The sequence below is a fragment of the Citrus clementina genome, unplaced genomic scaffold, assembly GCF_000493195.1.
Source record: "Citrus clementina cultivar Clemenules unplaced genomic scaffold, Citrus_clementina_v1.0 scaffold_3, whole genome shotgun sequence".
Lineage (NCBI taxonomy): Eukaryota > Viridiplantae > Streptophyta > Magnoliopsida > Sapindales > Rutaceae > Citrus > Citrus x clementina.
In genome coordinates, this window is record NW_006262339.1 from 1,974,279 (window position 1) to 1,995,491 (window position 21,213).

Genomic DNA, 21,213 nt, shown 5'->3' on the forward strand with positions numbered 1-21,213 from the left:
AGATTGAGTTATTTATTTTAGTTTAAGAATTTGCTTGTGTTAGTGTGTTACAGCGCTACATGTCACAAAACACACAGTCTCTCCCAATATTAATAAACTTTTTATAATTTTAAAAGCAGACAGCAAACGATACGTCTTTGTTATATATGCAAGGAGAAGAAAAGAAAAGAAAGAAATTAAGCAAGTTACAAGTGATATATCATGTAATATTAATAGGTGCGGTTTGATCGATCGGTTCCGATTAATGGCGACCAGCAAGTTGCTGGCATTGGCTTGTATACGAAACGAGAGTAGTAGTTATAGGGACTTGTTGACATCGACACTCAAGTACCCGAAAGTTGTGTCGGGTCCGGTAAAGTCCTGCAGCAGAGCAATATTATTATCGGTGAAGGGAATGACTTGCTCGGCCTGTGCAGTGTCCATCGAGAAAGCCATCAAACGCCTTCCTGGAATACACGACGCCGTCGTTGATGTCTTGAATAACAGGGCTCAAGTCTTGTTCTACCCCTTTTTCGTTAACGTAAGTAATTTATAATTATAGTTAACATAACTAATGTTACTTTTAATGATCTTTTTCTTTTTTGCATTTGCATCTCTCTTTTACATGTAGCTTGTTTTGTTAGCTCTGCTGACAGCTGCTCCTGAATTTCTTAATCTTTGCTTCCGAATTACTCTTATTAGTTGAATACATATATATATATAGGACAAACTTCTTATTTTTTCAGGGCGTTTAGTTCCTCTCCAACTCCATCCCATCACTGTCGTATTTTCTGGCTTTGAGATTTGCGTTTTTGCTTTCATTTTGTCCATTTCTTGCTTCTAATTTAGGATTGCAGTTTGTGAGGTCATTTGGCAGCTGCTATACGTTTGCTATCGCATTCATCATATAATTACATACCGTATAATAATAATTCTAAACCATACTCAGTACTCACTTCAAGAGTGGTTCGTTCTTTATTATTATTATTATTATTATTTTTACTCCTTATCCGAGATAATAAGTGCAGCCACGGTTCGAATGAATTTGGCTGGGACTGCATAAGATTGAAGTAAGGACCTCAGGTTTATTCTTGATATGAGCCCTAAACCTCGGACGCTTTAGCCCTTGTTTGACTGAAAAAACTCACTCATTTTTACAATCCATACTGACTGATACTAACGTAATTTACTCCACAAATATACTTTTTCTAGCGAAACAAGAAAACGTTACCATATCATATTCAATTAATGTGTAAGTTTTTTTTTTAATATCGTCAAGGAGGAGACAATTCTTGAGGCAATTGAGGGTGTTGGATTTAAAGCAACGCTCGTCCCTGGGGAAACAATTGAGAAATCTACTCAAGTATGTCGAATACGCATTAAGAAACTAACATGCACTTCATGCTCCTCGACTGTTGAAAAAACTTTTCAAGCAATTCAGGGTGTACAGAATGCCCATGTCACCTTAGCTACTGAAGAAGCAGAAGTTCACTACGATCCGAGAATTCTGAGCTGCAATCAGCTTTTGAAAGCTATTGAAGATACTGGATTTGAAGCCATACCAATCAGCACAGGAGAAGACATCGTAAGCAAGATCCATCTTCACCTTGATGGCCTATATACTGATCATTCAGTGACAATGATTGAAAGTTCTCTTCAAGCGCTCCCCGGCGTTCTTGACATTGACTTGGATCCTAGCATACATAAAATTTCCATTTCTTACAAGCCAGCCATGACAGGACCCAGAAACTTTATAAAAATGATAGAATCAACTGCTTCTGGGCATTTTAAGGCCAGAATATTTCCTGAAGGTGAAGGAAGAGAAGCGCAGAAACAGGCAGAGATTAAGAAATACTACAGATCATTTCTATGGAGTTTGGCTTTTACAATTCCTGTTTTTTTAACCTCCATGGTCTTCATGTATATCCCAGGAATCAAGAATGTACTGGATACCAAAATAGTTAATATGCTTACCATTGGAGAGATTATAAGGTGGGTGCTATCAACTCCTGTGCAGTTCATTGTAGGCAGAAGATTCTACACCGGTTCTTACAAAGCTTTGCGCATTGGTTCTCCTAATATGGATGTTTTGATTGCCCTGGGAACTAATGCAGCTTACTTTTATTCGGTTTACTCAGTGTTGAGAGCAGCTCTTTCTCCATATTTTATAGGTAAAGATTTTTTCGAGACTAGTTCAATGCTTATATCCTTTATTCTGCTTGGAAAATACCTAGAAGTTCTGGCCAAGGGAAAGACATCTGAGGCTATTGCCAAGCTTTTGGACTTGGCACCCGAAGCAGCGACACTGCTGACTATGGATGAGGAAGGCAATGTGATAAGCGAAGAAGAAATTGATAGTCGATTGATACAAAGGAATGATGTAATTAAAATTATTCCTGGTGCAAAAGTAGCTTCAGATGGTTATGTTTTGTGGGGAAAAAGCTATGTGAATGAGAGTATGATAACCGGAGAAGCGTGGCCAGTGGCCAAGAGGGAGGGTGATACAGTGACCGGTGGCACTTTGAATGAGAATGGGGTGTTACATATTAAGGCAACAAGGGTTGGATCAGAGAGTGCTCTTGCTCAAATTGTTCGACTTGTCGAATCAGCTCAGATGGCTAAGGCTCCAGTTCAAAAGTTCGCTGATCGCGCTTCCAAATACTTTGTGCCTCTGGTAATTTTACAACATAATTGTTCTAGGTTCTGCAATTTTCTATGAATACTTTGAGGAATCTAAAGTAAATTTCCAGTTTTTTATTAATAAATATCTCTGTTCTTTCTGAGGTCATCATCTTGTCATTTTCAACATGGCTTGCTTGGTATTTGGCTGGAAATTTCCATAGCTACCCAGAATCCTGGATACCATCTTCAATGGATAGCTTTGAGCTTGCACTACAGTTTGGAATCTCTGTCATGGTCATAGCGTGTCCATGTGCTCTGGGCCTAGCAACTCCGACTGCTGTAATGGTTGGTACTGGAGTTGGTGCATCTCAGGGAGTACTGATTAAAGGGGGACAAGCACTTGAAAGTACCCATAAGGTTAGCAATGCCCTTAATGTTGCTGTTTAATACTAGTTTATTCTTATTTATTTATTTTTTCACAAAGACTTGAATTGATAACCAACTGCTCTGTTAAAAATAATGTAGGTGAATTGCATTGTGTTTGACAAAACCGGAACTATGACAATTGGAAAGCCGGTCGTTGTTAATACAAAACTTTTGAAAAATATGGTACTAAGAGACTTCTATGAACTTGTTGCCGCAACTGAGGTATTTTTTTTTTTCGGTTTTTTTGGTCTGTTGGAGATATTGTTCTTTTAAGAGAGCTGGTCATAGTCATTATTGCTTATAATGAATTGACTATTGATACCATTTGTTGCAATTCATCTTCTAGGCTCACAGTGAGCATCCATTAGCCAAGGCTATCATTGAATATGCTAATAAGTTTAGAGAAGATGAAGAGAATCCTATGTGGCCAGAAGCTCAAGATTTTGTCTCCATTACTGGCCATGGAGTGAAAGCCATCGTGCGAAACAAGGAGATAATGATCGGAAATAAGAGCTTGATGTTGGATAATAACATTGACATACCACATGATACTGAAGAAATGCTAACCGAAACTGAAGGAATGGCTCAAACTGAGATCCTAGTATCTGTAGACGGGGAATTGACTGGAGTTTTATCCATATCTGATCCATTGAAACCAGGTGCTCATGAGGTCATTTCCATTCTAAAGTCAATGCAAATAAGGAGCATCTTGGTGACAGGTGACAATTGGGGAACTGCCAAATCTATTGCAAGCGAAGTTGGAATTGAAACTGTTATAGCTGAAGCCAAACCTGAACAGAAAGCGGAGAAAGTGGAGGAGTTACAGGTATAATGCAAATTACTCCGTTTCATTTATGTACGTTTTATGTTTGTTCCATTACATTGAAGAATCATTATCCTGTTGACAGGCTTCAGGATATACCGTGGCAATGGTGGGAGATGGCATCAATGACTCACCAGCACTTGTAGCAGCAGATGTCGGAATGGCAATTGGTGCTGGCACAGACATTGCCATAGAGGCGGCTGATATTGTCCTAATGAAGAGTAACTTGGAGGACGTGATTACTGCCATTGACTTGTCGAGGAAAACCTTTTCGCGTATTCGCATCAACTACATTTGGGCTTTGGGTTATAACCTTCTTGGCATACCAATTGCTGCAGGAGCCTTTTTCCCGACTACTAGATTCCGCTTACCACCATGGATCGCTGGAGCTGCAATGGCAACCTCTTCAGTTAGTGTGGTTTGCAGTTCTCTATTGTTGAAGAATTACAAGAAGCCTAAAAGGCTGAACAACCTTGAGATCCATGAGATTTTGACCGAGTGATGATGGCTCTGGATTTAGTGTTCTGTACAGATACGTCCAGGAGAGAATTTATCCTAGAATAAGTAATCTTGAGAATAAAGACGATATTGGCTACACTGATTGTTGATGTGCATACAATCAGTTCTTTGATGATATGCAAATGTCGGATTGTTTTAGTGCTATGAAGATCCATTTAGGAGTTATGTATTCGTCAAAATAAACAAAGGAAGGGATTTCGTTCAATTAATTTTGTGGTATACATATATATACATACATACATTAACCTGTTCATCGATCGCTCTATTATTAGTGTCATAGTGCGGCTTTCCGGTCGTCAGAATCTACAATGTCTACCATTGAGATTTCATACCCCAAAACCCAAAAGAACACAATAAATATGGTACGTGTGCCAGGCTCAGTCTCATTCTTCAATCCAGTTTAGGCAGCCTCTACAAAACTAGCTTTAAACCAAGCTTCTTCAAAGAAAAGAAAGGGTTTGCAAATCATTCAACATTCTTCGCTGAAGAATTTCTCACATTTTTTAATGCAATGTTGTGTTAGAGCTAGATGAAGATCCGCTGCTAGCTCCCAATGATTGCTGCTTTTGCAGATTCTCTTTGACTTTGAAGAGGACTTCGTGCACCTCATCAAAGTGTGGTCTCGTTGCATTTTTTGTGCTCTCAATCCACTGTTGCACTTTCTTGTGTGGGCCCATTAATCCAATTCGATCTTCCTCATCCAAAAGCTAAATCCAAAAAAATACATTCCATTGCAAGATCTCATATAACCCATACCATATGTTAAAGACTTCAAGTAAATAGAATTTTGAAAATGTTTGTCTTTAAGCCGTGTTCATAACATAATAAGCATTCAGTCAATCCATACCTCCAGCTGCATTGTTTCACACACTAGGCTGAGATCTGCTATGGATGGTTGATTGCTACCCACCAAGAACCGTCCACTCCCCTTGAGCCAAAAAGACTCGATCTTTGAGAGAGAGGAGGACAAAATTTTCTTACCTTTGGCAGCTGCTTCTGGATTCAGTGGAAGGCCAACCACAGGTGCTAGTTTATGATTAAAAACATATTTGACTGAACAGAAAAACACATAATAAAAATCATTAGAAAATGGAAAACTTGAAAAAGTACACTCTTCAGGACATCATTGGTCATTAATGAAGACTGTGATAGCGGCATCCACTGTTGAATCAATCCCTATCAAGTATCTGAAATGCTCTTTGCATTTCATGCTTATCATATATCTACTGCCTATTTGATCCATGAACATATTTTCTTGTATTAAGAGCTTCCATGTTGGGCACCATCTTGATGTCATAGTTGTAAATGTTTGATGAACTTGAAATTTGGCAAGTTTAAATAGTGTAAGAAAGACAAAATCCAATGGTGGGTTTTTAAAAAATGCTTATTTTATAAAAAATATATTAAAGGATGTAGTTCATATAAAAGAAAAACATCATTGTAAGAAGAAATATATTTTTTGCATGATGGTTACAGCTTACAAGGTACCTGTACCCAAACGTAAATTAGAATGATGCCAATCCAGGACTGAATGAATCTTGGCTCTCTTCAAAAGATCATTGGGATACCTTAAAACATGAAACAATTGTTGGAAATAGGTGGTGGAACATATAAAATGGAACTGAAGATGGAATACAATAGATAATTTTGATATTATTAGTATTTTTCACAATGAGAACACAAAACGTAAAGTTAACAATGTAAGTTCATGCAGTATGCATCAAGTTAAAAGACATATATTTAGTGTGGTTATGCATCAAGTTAACAGCAAAGCAGGTAACAAACATGGGATGCTGTTGGTATTGCCCATCGCCATCATCTCTACCTTAAAGTTAAGCATCCATGCAGGAAGTCATGTCTTAATCTAACATTGAAATTATACCAGTAAAGTGGTCAGTAAAAGTATTGTTTATTCTTTGCCCGGACAAATTTCTAATACCTTACCATGACCAACTCCACATCATACCTCGTGTTTAAGAAACTCAAGCAAGGAATGAAACTGAGATATTTAGTTGTTTACCTCAAACTGGTGAGCAAGTACTTACCAATGATCTGCCACTCCAGGAAATGCACAGGAGAGATAAGTAAGAATGGCATGACTGCAAAGAAATAAATAGATACATCAGTCAGTGTAACATAAAATTTTGGTTATGACCTATTCCACCATCAAAAAAGGGGCACACAAGAGTCCTTTGAATAGACTAAAGTATTAACAAGATTTCTGAAAGACACCAAAAAAAAAAAAAAATCTCAAATTGCATAACATCATCTCTCACTCTCTCTTTTTTCTTTTTTTCTTTTTTGGGTTGGCTTTTGGCGAAGAAATGCATAACATAAGCTCTAATTTCTTAGAATTCATCAAAAGTAAGACCTTAACCTAGAGATTTGAAACGCTATTAAACATATTACCTCTCAAACAGCTTCAATCTGCCATCAACAATAGCTGGTACTTTCGCCATAGGGTTTATGTCTGTCAAAACAGCAACAAAGCAAAGGTTACAAACTGAATTTTTTTTTTTTCTTTCCAATGTGCTATTGCTATCTCTGTGAAAACACAGCACTGGCAATTCAGTTTTTATCACCCAAAAGTTAAAGTAATCCGAAACCCCCATCACTTCCAAAGGCCTAGAAACTTTGTAAGCTTTTATACCCTTGATTTTAGTCAATAAAATAAGCAATTCCAAAATCTTATAGATGTATCAGTCACCAGTGTTCCTACACTAGTTGAGTTGGTATATATCATGTTCTCAATTCAACAGCTAAACACACAATACAGTAACCGTCAGTATGCCCACAATTCTCATATTTTTCTAATACGATTGTCTCCTTCAGTACAAATTTACCATGGGTTTCAATTTTCATCAGCCAAAAAAAAAAAAAATTAATAATAATAATAATTCAAATTAACCCATTAAAATATTCAACAAATAATCATGATCTTGATCTGTATCAGAATTTAAATTGATATTTGATACAACAAGGCTGGTCAAATGAATGATCATTAAAAGACCAGACCAGAAAGTTTTACCTTTGAACTCGGGAGAGTGTTGCTCACGGTTGGCTAACTTGACTTCAATCTCTTCAAAATCTATTCCATTGACCCTGAATACAAATAAGTGAGATGATATTAGCATATCTTAAAAGAACAGTAAAAAAGAACTTAGAAGTTTATCAAATGGCAGTGAATATAGGACTACTTGCAGAAGATAATAACAGCCCGAGATGGCTGTGACAGTCGATCCGCGTATACTTTCAGCTTCATTTTGCTTTCTTTCGCTCGCTGACACTAACTACTGGCGATGTTATGAAATTGTGTTCTGTTGGTTTCAATCCTCGACTCATGCTTATCGGGGCAAACCGGGATGATTATTTTATAATTATCATATTATTTCTTCAACAGCGGAGCCACTGACACGGAGACGCGTGCAGTTACAATTTCACTGTCTGCGCTAGTACAAATATTTTGTATGATTTTCTTCCCTCCATTATACAAACATCGTCGTGCCATGTCGTTGGATTGGATTTGATTTGGAACGATTAATTGGACGTCCCTTGCAAAGCGACAACATTTGGACATGTCGCCTTTGCCCCGTCCGTCTTCTAGACTCTAATTTAACTGCAGTAGCCCTGTCCGCAATATTAAGGTGACCGCGACCGCGAGGAGGCTTCGCAGCTCACTTGTGGGTCCACACCATATGACTGTAAATCCGTCGCATTGCTTCTCTCAGTGAAATGATAAATAAAAATGGTGACCACTCTTAAGTCTCTTATCTCATCTCTCCGGAATCCGAATCCTCTCATAGCCCATAGGAAAGATGTAAGACGATAATTCAAACAAAAAAATAAATTCATTTTCAAAATGCGACCGTCACCAAACTTTCCCGTGAACGACAACGAGTTATCGTTAGGAGGTGGAAGTCTGAGCTGATGACCATGCTGCAATGTAAATATGTAATGTCAAATTTATTTCTTGATATATTTACCAACTTCAGAAACCAATATATAACTAATAATCGAAGGCCGCTTGTGAATTGTGATTTGTATTAGCGAATTGTTACTAGTAATTCCCTTTTGGTTTAGGTAGGATCCCATATTATTATTATTATTATTATTATTGCATTCCCTTTTAACAATTCGTTGGTACGAGAATCCCCGTACAATCTGAACTTTTTAAGAAGGCTCCATTATATTTAAACATATCTGTGCCAGCTTCAAGTATCATCATTATTCAATCTCTACAACTACAACGCTGTAGCCTTAAGCCAAGCTTCTTCGAAGAAAAGAAATGTTCTGCAAATATTTTCTCAGATTTTTGAATGCAGGCTAGTTTTATGGCTAGTCGCAGTTCCGCTGCTAGCCCCGGTTCCCAATAATTGCCGCTTTTGCAGATTCTCTTTGACTTTGAAGAGGACTTTATGCACTTCATCAAAGTGCGGCCTCGTTGCTCTTCTCGTGCTCTCAATCCACTCTTGCACTTTCTTGTGTGGGCCTAGCAATCGAGTTCGGTCTTCCTCGTCCAAAAGCTAAATCCAAAAAATACATTTTATTACAAGATCTCATTCGGTATAGACAGGACCCAAACCATATTAAGAGAAGAAGTAAACAGAATTCTAAACATATTTATAGTGTTCTTTAAGCTGTGATGACAACATAGTAAGCATTCAGTCAATCCATACCTCCAGCTCCATTATTTCACACACTAGGCTTATGTCTGCTATCGATGGTTGATTGCTACCCACCAAGAACCGTCCACTCCCCTTGAGCCAAAAGGACTCTATTTTTGAGAGAGATGAGGACAAAATTTTCTCAGCTTCAGCAGCTGCTTCTGGATTCAGCGGAAGGCCAAGTGCAGGTGCTAGTTTTTTATTTAAAACAAATTTGGCTGAACAGACAAAGATCATGTTGTACAACATCAGGACATGAAAACTTGAAAAAGGTCATTGATATAACTGGAACATATGCACAAACAAAATGGCATGTTCAGTCCTAATAGCAATGACTAAAGCTAAAGAAGACAAGTATGCTCAAAGATAAAATCTGACGGGTGCTACCCAAAAATCCACTCTGCATTGGGTGACTGTGTCATTTAATCAATCCAACTATAATAGCAGCAGTTGTTGAATCAAATGCATATCAAGTTATGCAAAGCAAATTTCATGCTCATCAGATATCTCTACCTATACGATCCATGAATATATTTTTCTTGTACACTAAATCTTCCATTTTGGGCACCATCATGATGTCTTAGTTCGAAATATTTGATGATCTTGAATCCGCAAGTGTAAATAGTGTGTGAAAGACAAAATCCCATAGTAAGTTTTCCGAAATGCTTATTTTATAAAAAATTATTAAAAGGGTATAATTCATATAAACTAAAACACTAATCTAAGTTGAAATATATATATTTGCAAGTTGGTTGCAAAGTACCTGCACCAAAGCGTAAATTAGAGTGATGCCAATCCAACACTGAGTGAATCCTGGCTCTCTTCGAAAGGTCATTGGGATACCTTAAAATATGAAGCAGTTGTTAGAAGTTAGAACTAGGAAGCTGAACATGTAAATTGGAACCAGGTAGCAGATCATTTTGATAACATTAAAATATGTTTTAAATGAAAATACGGAACATATAGGCAACATTGAAACCTATGCGTTAAGTTAAAAGAAACATGTTTAGTTTGGTCATGCACCATGTTAATAGATACATAAAAACAGAAAAACTGATAGCAAATATGGCTCTCGATTGATGTTTTCTAATTGTCTTCATTTCTGCCCTATAGTGAAGCATCCATGTACCAAGCCAATAGCCATTCCCCGGTCTAAAATTGAAAATATATCAGTAAAATGGCCAGAGAAATCTGTTTTGCTTTAGATTTTCAGATACTATGCAAGGACCAACTCCATATTCATACCCCTTGCTTATGGAGCTAATGTAAAATGGAATACAGGAGAAATATAACTAAAACTGAGAAGTAATTACTTACCAATGATCTGCTACTCCAGGAAATGCACAAGCAAGATAGATAAGAATTGCATGACTGCAAAGAAATATATAACTACATTAGCCAAGAAATCATAAAACTTTGATTACAACATATTCGATCTTTAAAGAAAGTGGTGGCAAAGAAAGAAGGGCGTGGGGTGTGTGGTGGGGGAGGGAGAGGAAGTGGGGTTGCCGACCAGAGAGCCCTTTTAAACAGGCTAAAGTATAAACCAGACCTTACAGAGGCGAAAAATATATTACCAAGCACTTCAAATTGCAAGACATCAGCTATAACTGCTTATAGTAAGAACTTAACCTAGAGATTCAAAACTCCATTAAACATATTACCTCTCAAACAGCTTCAATCTCCCATCAATAATAGCAGGCACTTTTGCCATAGGGTTTATTTCTGTCAAAACAGCATAAAAAATTATAAACTGAACTTCTCTCTTTGTATCCACCTAAAAGCAGACCAGCATAGTTCAATTTTTATTCCCCAAAATTTTCAGTAATCCAAAAACCCATGATTCTAATCACTTAAACTAAAATTGACCTAGTGATTTTCAAGCAAATTTATTTGGCTGGCCACCTAAGTTCGAATCTTGGGGAGATGGGGGTTAAAAAATTAATTCAAGCTTTATCCACCCTCTACCTTTAAAAAGAAGATATGAAAAAAAAATGATTCCAAACTTTTAGATTTATGACTCATCAAAGCTTTCATGCTTTCAGTTCAACAGCTAATAACATGACACAGTAGCCGTTAATCTACCCACAATTACAAATTTCTCATTTTATATAATACGATTATTTGTCTAGTTTAAATTCAACATGCATTCAGCTGACCTGACCAGCTCCATTTTGTTAACATCAAACGCAGAACTTCGATTTAACACATTAAAAATAACAAGATCCATGGGTACGAGTAATCTATCGATGGATAAAATTCAACGAATATAATCATGATCCATATCAGAATCTAAAATGAAATAACAGGCACCTGCACAGCACGTCTCAAAAGGCTATGATTATTCACAAAGCAGTAAATTGTACCTTTGAATTCAGGAGAGTATTGTTCACGCTTTGCTAACCTAACTTCAATCTCCTCAAAGTCTAATCCATTTACCCTGAACATAGGAGACATGATATTAAAATTTTCTCAAAAGAAAACTGAAATTCGTACAGCGTAGATGGATATGGGATTACTTGCAAAAGATTATGACAGCGCGAGATGGCTGTGACATCCGATCGGCATATACTTTCAGCTTCATTTTCCTTTCTTTAGCCCAACCACTCTCAGTGCCTGCTTCTGCTTGCTGGTGAGCGTTTGCGACACTCGGTTTCAATCGTCAGCTCAGAACTTATCCAGTTATACAAAAATACACAGCTTTTTTTTTTTTTTTTTTTTCCCTTCCTCATTATTCTTTTATTATTGATTGTTGACATGCCGTATTTGATTGGACGGACTAATTGGACTGTGGGCTCGTGGGCCTTTACGCCAATAATTCTGGAAGGGTAATTTTTAAAAAGCTCCCTGAGGTTCGAGGCTGTTGCAAGTAGATAGCTAAAATCGTTTTATTTGTAAAAGACTCCCTACGTTTTTGTTCCGTTTGGTTGCCGTTTGGCTAGTTAGGGGCGTTATTGACATTTTGCAATGTTATCAGAGACTTCTCGTTTTATTGCCTTTAACACAGTGACTTGTCATTTTGAATGGGTCAAGTTCCTTTTTGATCTCGTTTTATTTATTCTCTCTCCTAAGTTTAAGTTCTTTCCCTTTGTCTAGACCCCCAAACTCTCTCAATGGCTGGTGTTCTGAACTACACTAGTGAAAATAGTTGCTCCTGCTACCTCGACCAACTTCATGGGGATGAAGCCACAGTTGCTTGTGGAAGCATCGAAGGCTACTGGCTCTGTTCAGTTCTACGAGACAGCGTTTGGTGCTGTGGAGATCAGCCGCAACATGGAAACTAAACGAAAGGCTGAACAGGAGCTCAACTCGAGATTGCCGGCTCCACATTTCATGTCTCTGCCTTTTCCGATGATTTTGTTCTCACTGTTCAAATGAAAAATAATATGTTTGGCCGTGCTTACTCTGTCTATTGTTTCTGGTGCGGTGCTATTGGTATGGAAATGCAAGTCACTATGCTATAAGAATCCCAGCCTATAAGAATTTCAAAATGTTTATGAATCCCCATTGTTGTTTTAAAAAGTTGCCAAGATGTATGTGTCTGTTCACGCGTGGTATGTTGGTTCCCTGTATTTCGTTACAGAGAGGGAGAAATGCTTCGCAAAAGACTGTGCAAACTCATTTACTAGTTCATCTTTAATTCTTGAGGAAAGGATTCTGTAAAATGCCTGAAGACAAAAGAATCTCAGTGCCCGAGAGAATTCAAAATAACTGAGGTTGCTGAATCAACAAAACAGTTATAGAAAGAGAGATGGGTACATGATCTTTGTCCAACTGCTGCGCTCATCTGCAAGGTATTGAAAGTTGGGACTGATCTTGCAATGTAAAAGTAGATGAGAGATTCAGTATCATTAGTTTCAATACAATTTTTCTTTTTCTTTTTCTTGTTATGCAAACTTGAACAATTATCAGTTGCTAATTCGAAGTATGCTGCATGTTTCTTATGAATGTACAATGATTGGTAATTGATACGGTACAAGAGCTCGCATTTTTCTGCCTCGCCCTCAGGTTCAACATTGATGTTCCACATTCAGGAATCACTTATAGCCTGTTCATTTTTTATCACTTTCTATGCTAATGAGTGAGCAATAGGTGTTTGGTTACAAAGTCATTCCTGACCTCGCTAGTTATAACAAGTCACTGTGCTAAAGGCAATAAAAAAACAAGTCTCTGATAACATTACAAAATGTCAATAACGCCCTTAATTAGCCAAACGGCAACCAAACAGAACAAAAACGTAAGGGGTCTTTTATAAATAAAATGATTTTGGCCATCTACTTGCAACAGTCTTGAACCTCAGGGGAGTTTTTTAAAAATTACCCAATTCTGGAATAGGCATTTTGGATCTATTTAAATTCCTCATGAAATCTGTCTTTAAATGAAATTAGTTAAATAATAGAGATAAATTAATTAATTTTTTCAAAAATTCAATCTAATATTTAAATATTTTATTCTTTTAACAAAAGATTTATACCCAATCTACTAATCTATGCTTATGTCTTCATTTTTAATTGAAAAAAATATTTTTTGTTAAATTTATAAAATTTATAGAGCGGGTGCGTATTGGATTTGGGATTTACTACCCATTTTCTATGCTCGCATCGTCGCACATGCCGTGCCCTTGCAAAGCGACAACGTTTGGACTTTTTGTCGTGGCCCGTTTAAATTTTGGTCAGCTTCAGTCCTTCCAGAAGCTCTGACTGCAATATTAGATGCCTCGAAATCGATCCAGGAGGAATCGTCACAGTTCAGAACTGGGTCCCCGTGGCGTGACTTGAACCCTTGGTAAGGAGATGGACTTCTAACACCCTTCATTATCTTTTTAAAATCCTTTTTACAATTATACTCTTTTTGGTATGAAAAATACTCTTCCTCTCTGATTTAACTATTTTTTTTTATTATAATCATTAATTTTTAACAATTTTCTCACTTAAAAAATTCTTTTACAGTAGATGGCAAAAAAAAAAAAAAAAAAAAAACTCCTTTTACAATCTTCTTACATCACGTTTCACATAAATAATTTTAACCTCACCTTTCACATAAATAATTTTATAGGTGATAAACAATTTTGTTATCTCTATTCTTCTCTTCAGACTTTTTTTTTTGTCTATAAAACCAAAAAAATAAAAAAAAACACTAGCTTACCAAGAATAAATACAATTAACCTAAAAAATAAAGAAAAAGAGAAATGAGTTATTTAAAATTTTTGTAGACTAATTGTACAAATGAGAGTCATAAATTGAAAAAAAATTTAAAAAAAAAAATTGACGATAAATTTGAAAAGTTTGCAGGAAAAGAAAACATGCGTGTGCGAGTAAAAGAAAACAAAGTGAAAGAAAATATAAATGACGTTATCTTGTTTGTGCTGTCTTTTAATGTAATTTCATTTCAATGAAGGAGGAATTTTATTAAAATAGTGAAGTTCGAAGGGGTGTTAAAAGCACCACTCCTTCATAAAATCCCTTACTTTGTTTCAGTCAAAAATTTATCTGAAAAACGGTGACCACTCTCGTCTCTCCTTTCCAAAATCTAAATCTTCATAGCGATGATAATAATTTATGACAAAAGCAAACAATCAAAACAATTTATATATATATATATATATATTAGTTTCAGAACCAAACTTTCCCATGAATGACGATGGAGACTTGGCCCCCGCTTCCAACAAATTCATTGCGTGTTTTAGTTTTCATTGAGGGGTGAAGACCATGCTGCAACGTATTCTGTAATGTTTAAATGTGTCGCAATATGCATTTGTTATTTTGACAAACCAGTATATAATTTTTTTTTTTTTAAAAAAAATGAATGAATTCTATGACATGTCGCATGTCCCACCGAATTGCCCATGTAAGTTAATTATAGTTACAAAATTAATTAGGTTGCCATTTGAAGAAGCAAAGTAAATCCAAAAGCTGGCGGAAAATGGAAGAATGAGAAGAAGAAGAAAATCTATATACGTTAAGAAAAAAGGCTCAATCACATCCTATGTTTACTCTCTCATAAGAAAGCGAAAGCCAAAGTGAATCAGCGCTGAAAACGACGTGATTCTTTCTGGGTATCGTTATCCAGACAAGAGAAGAGTAGTAGTAGAATTAGAAACACCGAAGGTATTCTTGTCTTGTTATAGAACCAAAAAAAAAAAAAAAAAAAAAACAAACAAACAAACAAACGAAACCGTTTTCTGAAAGAAATCTCTCTGTATCTTCTATTATCTCGCTTGTCGCGAGCTAAACAAGAGCAACGCTGTTATTATAAGTGTTAAATTTGTGACAGGTGATTTTCTCTTCTCGTTCCTCGTGCCCAGTCTTAGCTTACCAGCCATTACTCATTCATTAGCCTCAATATTACTCATTATGCCATCTCTCTCTCTCTCTCTCCCCCTCTTCGTTAAATGCTCTACTTAATTTGTTTGCAGGTGCAGGTTCGGAAAGCTCTCTTCAATGGTCTCCTAGAAGGACTGCAATCCGAACATTGTTTGCTAGAGAAAGGTAAAAGTCTTGGTGCTGTTTTCCTGCTTGCTGCTTTCATTCTGTGTTGTTCATTTTATGGAAGTTTTTGCTTTTCAAATTTGTTAAAGCAGCTGCATTTCAGTCTACTGTGGCCACACCTCTGCTGAGAAAAAAATCAACGAGGATTAGCGTTTTCGTTACTATTTATTTTTTCTTGGCAGCCAAACAGATTCTGATAAGATTAATGCGGTGGATTTTTCTTTTTCTTTTTTCCGTATTTCTTGTTAAAATTTTTAATATAACCCATCCCAATGAAGACAAGTTTTGGATCTTCGTGTTCGTAGCTCGGTAGTAGCGTAAATTCTGTAGAATCATCTGTGTCTGTGAGAAGCTCACGTGCCTGAAGCGTGCTTTAAGGATCTTTCGCTTAAAGCGTGGAGCTTCCATATGCTTAATTATTATAATTTTGTACTTCGTATTTGTTGTTTTAGATCTTTTTACGAGGGACTCCGGCACATGGTTTTGATAAAAAAAAAGTGTCCACTCCTTTGCCTTCTCAAATGATTAATTTTTTTTTTTTAAAAAAAAAAAACCTGTTAAGGATCGCCTTTTGCCAGTTTTATGTTTAGTTCTCAACTGCCATTTGAAAAAAAAAAAAATCTTTGCAACAGATAAAGATGAAGAAAAGATAAGTGAAGATCTTCTGTAGCGTTATAATATTTTTGATAGGTGATTGTTTAAAAACTTCATTATCTGTCTTTTATGTGATGCATGGTATGAGCTAACATATCAGATTGCTCTGGCATCTTTGATTTATCTTCTTCAATACTGTAACTTATATTTTAAGTCTTACAACTGTGAGTATTTGGAGCATCAATTCACTAATACCGTAATGTTTGAGTAAGATGAGCTGATTTGTTTTCATATTGTTTATTTATTTTCTTTGGAACGGTTTTGATTCTTGTAAGATAAGGGCGTTGGTCTGATGTTTGAGGCTTTATTCATATTTCATGCATAGGAGATATCAGGGCGATGACTCCACTCAGTGCTTGAAAGATATTTCTCTGTAGCATTTGACTGTCATTCAAAGCATTTTCTTGATTTAAACAGTATTGCTTGTTTTGACATCTTGTGGGATAGCAATTGCATACTTTTGTGCTTTGCGTTGAATTTGCTAAATTCTTTTTAGCCAGAAACCAAAAATATAAATCGTGAAATTGAATTGGAACAATTTGCCATAACTTTCCAATTCATTTAAGTCTGTTCTTTAACTGGAGTTCGAGGTCTTATTGGATTGGGAATGCGTTAAATCCATTGATCAATTCTCTCTGTCATCAATTTATTTATTCTATCAAGTACTTTTTGCCAATTGCATGTAATATCCATTTCTCTCTCACAGGTTGTTACTGTTACGTGTAGTAGTAATATTGTTTCCATCCCTGCTTTTCAGGTACCTATAGCACTTTTCGTCTTTTCCATCTCTCCAGGATTTCACCAGTCCTTCAACAAGCTTACCTGCATAACATTTATGATGAGAAACCTTAAGCTTGGAGTACAAGTGGTCGGTGCTCACAATCTTTTACCTAAAGATGGGAAAGGTTCATCCAGTGCCTTTGTGGAGCTCTACTTCGACGGCCAGAGGTTTCGTACCACTATCAAAGAAAATGATCTGAACCCTGTTTGGAATGAGAGCTTTTACTTCAACATCTCTGATGCTTCCAAACTCCATTATCTCACTCTTGAAGCCTACATCTATAATAATATTGGAGATACCAACTCCAGATCATTTCTTGGGAAGGTTTGCCTCACTGGAAATTCCTTTGTTCCCCTTTCTGATTCTGTTGTTTTGCACTATCCTCTAGAAAAGCGTGGCATCTTCTCGCATGTAAGAGGAGAGCTTGGCCTGAAAGTCTATATCACTGATGACCCTTCCATAAAATCTTCTACTCCACTCCCAGCAGCTGAAACCTTCTCAACTAAGGATCCCAGCATTACTCATACACATGCCCAACCAGTAGCAAATCCAGTCACTGGTGACACAGTTGAGTCAAGACACACCTTTCACCATCTCCCAAACCCAAATCACCATCAACATCACCATCAACATCATCCTTCCACTACAGTAGTTAACCGTCATGTGCCAAAGTATGAGGCTGATGAGATGAAATCTGAACCACAGCCTCCAAAGCTAGTTCACATGTACTCAGCAGCATCATCACAATCTGCTGACTATGCACTTAAAGAGACGAGCCCTTACCTTGGCGGTGGAAAGGTTGTTGGGGGTCGTGTTATACATGCAGACAAGACTGCAAGCACTTACGATCTCGTTGAACGGATGTACTTTCTCTACGTAAGAGTTGTTAAGGCTCGTGAACTTCCTGCCATGGATCTTACTGGGAGTATTGATCCATTTGTGGAGGTGAAAATTGGAAACTACAAAGGAATCACAAAACATTATGAGAAAAACCAAAATCCGCAGTGGCACCAGGTTTTTGCCTTTTCCAGGGACCGAATGCAGGCTTCTGTCCTAGAAGTTGTAATTAAGGACAAGGATCTAGTAAAGGATGACTTTGTGGGCATTGTGAGATTTGACATCAATGAGGTGCCATTGCGAGTCCCACCAGATAGCCCTCTAGCTCCAGAGTGGTACCGACTTGAGGATAAGAAGGGAGAGAAGATAAAGGGTGAGCTAATGCTCGCAGTTTGGATTGGGACTCAAGCAGATGAGGCCTTTTCCGATGCGTGGCATTCTGATGCAGCAACTCCTGTTGACAGCACACCAGCTATCACTGCAGTGATACGTTCAAAAGTCTATCATTCACCAAGGTTGTGGTATGTGCGTGTTAATGTTGTCGAGGCACAAGATCTGGTCCCAACAGAGAAGAACCATTACCCAGATGTCTATGTTAAGGCTCAAATAGGAAACCAGGTTCAGAAAACAAAGATATGTCAGGCTCGGACACTGAGTGCTGTTTGGAATGAGGATCTACTGTTTGTTGCTGCTGAACCTTTTGAAGATCATTTAGTTCTAACAGTAGAGGATCGTGTGGGTCCTGGAAAGGATGAAATAATTGGAAGGGTCATCATACCATTGAGTGCAATAGAGAAGCGAGCTGATGAGCGAATAATCCATTCCCGTTGGTTCAACTTGGAAAAGCCAGTTGCTGTGGATGTGGATCAGTTGAAAAAGGAAAAGTTCTCTAGCAGGATCCATCTGAGAGTATGTCTAGATGGTGGTTATCATGTTCTGGATGAATCTACTCACTACAGCAGTGATCTCCGTCCGACTGCAAAACAGTTATGGAGGCCATCCATTGGGATATTAGAACTTGGCATTCTAAATGCGGTGGGGCTTCACCCCATGAAAACACGAGATGGGAGGGGCACATCAGATACATACTGTGTTGCAAAATATGGTCACAAATGGGTCAGGACACGCACCCTCGTTGACAACCTGAGTCCAAAATATAATGAGCAGTACACATGGGAGGTTTTTGATCCTGCTACAGTTCTCACTGTGGGTGTATTTGACAACAGCCAGCTTGGGGAGAAGTCGAATGGGAACAAGGACCTAAAGATTGGCAAGGTTCGGATTCGCATTTCCACACTTGAAACTGGCCGCATTTATACACACTCTTATCCTTTGCTGGTTCTTCATCCTACTGGAGTTAAAAAGATGGGAGAATTGCATTTGGCAATACGATTTTCATGCACATCCTTTGCAAACATGCTTTATTTGTACTCACGACCACTTTTGCCAAAAATGCATTACGTGAGGCCCTTTAGTATCATGCAGTTAGACATGTTACGCCATCAAGCTGTTAACATTGTGGCAGCAAGGTTAGGCCGAGCAGAACCTCCACTTCGGAAGGAGGTGGTGGAGTACATGTCTGATGTGGATTCACACCTCTGGAGTATGCGCCGAAGCAAGGCAAATTTCTTCAGGCTTATGACTGTGTTCTCGGGATTGTTTGCTGTTGGGAAATGGTTTGCAGATATTTGCATGTGGAAAAACCCTATAACGACAGTGCTGGTTCATGTGCTCTATCTTATGCTTGCCTGCTTTCCAGAGTTGATTCTGCCCACAGTGTTCCTTTACATGTTTTTAATAGGGATATGGAACTACCGATATCGACCAAGGTACCCTCCCCACATGAATATAAAAATCTCACAAGCTGAAGCAGTGCACCCTGATGAGCTTGATGAGGAATTTGACACATTTCCCACAAGCCGAAGCCCTGAGCTGGTGAGAATGAGGTATGATCGACTGAGGAGTGTGGCTGGTAGAATTCAAACCGTAGTTGGTGACGTGGCAACCCAGGGGGAGAGGCTTCAGGCACTGATAAGCTGGCGAGACCCACGTGCCACTGCCATCTTTATTACATTTTGCCTTGTAGCTGCATTGGTGTTGTTTCTGACACCATTTCAGGTGATAGCAGCTCTGGCGGGGTTCTGGGTGATGAGGCATCCAAGATTTCGCCGTAGGCTGCCGTCCGTGCCAATCAACTTCTTCCGCCGATTACCAGCAAGGACAGATAGTATGTTGTAAATCGAATAACTGATGGATGCCCTGGCTGGCGTAATACTCGTAAGTGCTCCTCAGCATTTCGTGCTTGATATGATGTCCCGATCATCACGGCTGTGACTAACATGGATTATTAATAATTTTAATCTTGGGCTATTTTGGCTGCAGACAATTACAATAAACAGCTGTTAAGCAATTACATTTTATAATTTATAGCTGATGGATGAATTAAACAAGATGTTTTGTTCCATAACAGATTCTGTATTTTGCCGATGTTTCATTTTGTAGGAGTTTTCAAGACGTCAAGATTTTCGCTCCCAGGGGAATAGTGAATAAACTTTTCAGAGTATATTGCTATATTTCATTGAAAGCTTTTGTCGATATTCTTTATTCCCTGCATGTGTATTACTTTTTGTGCACGTATTATTGTTGTTACTCAATAAAATCCTCATTTTTTTATTTGTTTTCCAAGACTAACCCTATAAAATTCTTTCGGTGACTCATAATTAGCCAAACAAATGTTGTTTTTTGGGATGAAAATACCCCCTCATTTCACTATCCAAATCGCCCTTAACAAACCGACTCCTCATTTCTTCATTATCAGGAAATGGAACACCTTCACTATTTTAGTGGTCTTTGACTGTCCTGAAAATTTCCAGAGGTTATTACGATAGCCCAAATTTCCTGTATACAAGGTTGAGTAATTGAAAGAATTAACAAAGCCATTGGAACTTGCATCATCATTGCCCAAATGAGTTTGCTGTCTGGTTTCCTTTTTAATTTAATTCATTTTCTAAAAATAAAAAAATAAAATGAAGAAATGCATAAACAATGAAATTTATAGCAACAAATATTTACAAAAAAAAAATTTATAGCAACAAATATTAAGAAAAGGGTGTTTTGGGGGGGGGGGGGGGGGGGGGGCAACATCAAATTAAACTAAATGTATAATTATTAATTTATTGACTTTTGAGTTTATAATAAAATAGGAAAAAAATTACAAAAGAAATGAATAATGACGTACCACGTATGTTTCCACAAATGTTGATGTCCGTCAACATTAGCCGTTAAGAATTTGGGCAAGTTAAAAGCCATTAATTGTAGCCATACATGCACTATGTATAGACGAACGTGCTCTCAAATTAGTGAGCAAGCATAACCATTAACGTGCAAGCATGTTCCAAAGCTTAACTAAAAGTAGAAAGC

General features: G+C 37.5%; 4 protein-coding genes across 6 annotated transcripts; 2 read left to right on the forward strand and 2 right to left on the reverse strand.

Moving 5' to 3' along the window:
* Nucleotides 1-244: 244 nt before the first annotated feature.
* On the forward strand, nucleotides 245-4,455 carry LOC18045914 (probable copper-transporting ATPase HMA5). The gene is made up of 6 exons (XM_024187822.1): nucleotides 245-520; nucleotides 1,259-2,653; nucleotides 2,764-3,018; nucleotides 3,127-3,249; nucleotides 3,374-3,853; nucleotides 3,936-4,455. The coding sequence occupies exons 1-6, from the start codon at nucleotides 245-247 to the stop codon at nucleotides 4,350-4,352; spliced, it is 2,946 nt and encodes a 981-aa protein (XP_024043590.1). The 3' UTR covers nucleotides 4,353-4,455.
* A 141-nt stretch (nucleotides 4,456-4,596) lies between these two features.
* On the reverse strand, nucleotides 4,597-8,270 carry LOC18047402 (glutathione S-transferase T1). The gene is made up of 7 exons (XM_006439519.2): nucleotides 7,567-8,270; nucleotides 7,398-7,471; nucleotides 6,779-6,839; nucleotides 6,415-6,468; nucleotides 5,858-5,937; nucleotides 5,217-5,422; nucleotides 4,597-5,076 (listed from the first exon to the last, which is right to left on the reverse strand). The coding sequence occupies exons 1-7, from the start codon at nucleotides 7,629-7,631 to the stop codon at nucleotides 4,873-4,875; spliced, it is 744 nt and encodes a 247-aa protein (XP_006439582.1). The 5' UTR covers nucleotides 7,632-8,270; the 3' UTR covers nucleotides 4,597-4,872.
* A 266-nt stretch (nucleotides 8,271-8,536) lies between these two features.
* LOC18047403 (glutathione S-transferase T1) lies at nucleotides 8,537-11,747 on the reverse strand. The gene is made up of 7 exons (XM_006439520.2): nucleotides 11,553-11,747; nucleotides 11,400-11,473; nucleotides 10,698-10,758; nucleotides 10,351-10,404; nucleotides 9,797-9,876; nucleotides 9,046-9,251; nucleotides 8,537-8,892 (listed from the first exon to the last, which is right to left on the reverse strand). Exons 1-7 carry the CDS (start codon nucleotides 11,615-11,617, stop codon nucleotides 8,674-8,676), a joined length of 759 nt encoding a protein of 252 aa, XP_006439583.1. The 5' UTR covers nucleotides 11,618-11,747; the 3' UTR covers nucleotides 8,537-8,673.
* A 3,284-nt stretch (nucleotides 11,748-15,031) lies between these two features.
* On the forward strand, nucleotides 15,032-20,466 carry LOC18047404 (FT-interacting protein 1). Of its 3 annotated transcripts, XM_006439521.2 has the most exons (4): nucleotides 15,032-15,306; nucleotides 15,449-15,521; nucleotides 16,933-20,070; nucleotides 20,296-20,466. In XM_006439521.2, exon 3 carries the CDS (start codon nucleotides 17,011-17,013, stop codon nucleotides 20,029-20,031), a length of 3,021 nt encoding a protein of 1,006 aa, XP_006439584.2. In that variant the 5' UTR covers nucleotides 15,032-15,306; nucleotides 15,449-15,521; nucleotides 16,933-17,010; the 3' UTR covers nucleotides 20,032-20,070; nucleotides 20,296-20,466. The 3 variants fall into 3 exon arrangements, with proteins under 3 accessions (XP_006439584.2, XP_024044734.1, XP_024044735.1); XM_024188966.1 differs by having other exon boundaries at nucleotides 16,933-20,366; XM_024188967.1 differs by lacking the exon at nucleotides 15,032-15,306 and having other exon boundaries at nucleotides 15,313-15,521; nucleotides 16,933-20,366.
* The last annotated feature ends 747 nt before the right edge of the window (nucleotides 20,467-21,213 follow it).

What these genes read in the sequence shown, in the direction of transcription:
- LOC18045914 (XM_024187822.1), top strand. Translation starts at nt 245, where the DNA reads ATGGCGACCAGCAAGTTGCTGGCATTGGCTTGTATACGAAACGAGAGT. An exon ending in TCTACCCCTTTTTCGTTAAC is followed by an intron (nt 521 to 1,258) that starts GTAAGTAATTTA and finishes AATATCGTCAAG; the next exon opens with GAGGAGACAATTCTTGAGGC. An exon ending in AGAAAGTGGAGGAGTTACAG is followed by an intron (nt 3,854 to 3,935) that starts GTATAATGCAAA and finishes TCCTGTTGACAG; the next exon opens with GCTTCAGGATATACCGTGGC.
- LOC18047402 (XM_006439519.2), bottom strand. Translation starts at nt 7,631, where the DNA reads ATGAAGCTGAAAGTATACGCGGATCGACTGTCACAGCCATCTCGGGCT. An exon ending in AGATTGAAGCTGTTTGAGAG is followed by an intron (nt 6,469 to 6,778) that starts GTAATATGTTTA and finishes ATTTCTTTGCAG; the next exon opens with TCATGCCATTCTTACTTATC. An exon ending in GTGAAACAATGCAGCTGGAG is followed by an intron (nt 5,077 to 5,216) that starts GTATGGATTGAC and finishes TTTTGGATTTAG; the next exon opens with CTTTTGGATGAGGAAGATCG.
- LOC18047403 (XM_006439520.2), bottom strand. Translation starts at nt 11,617, where the DNA reads ATGAAGCTGAAAGTATATGCCGATCGGATGTCACAGCCATCTCGCGCT. An exon ending in ATACTCTCCTGAATTCAAAG is followed by an intron (nt 10,759 to 11,399) that starts GTACAATTTACT and finishes CTGTTTTGACAG; the next exon opens with AAATAAACCCTATGGCAAAA. An exon ending in AGATTGAAGCTGTTTGAGAG is followed by an intron (nt 10,405 to 10,697) that starts GTAATATGTTTA and finishes ATTTCTTTGCAG; the next exon opens with TCATGCAATTCTTATCTATC.
- LOC18047404 (XM_006439521.2), top strand. Translation starts at nt 17,011, where the DNA reads ATGATGAGAAACCTTAAGCTTGGAGTACAAGTGGTCGGTGCTCACAAT.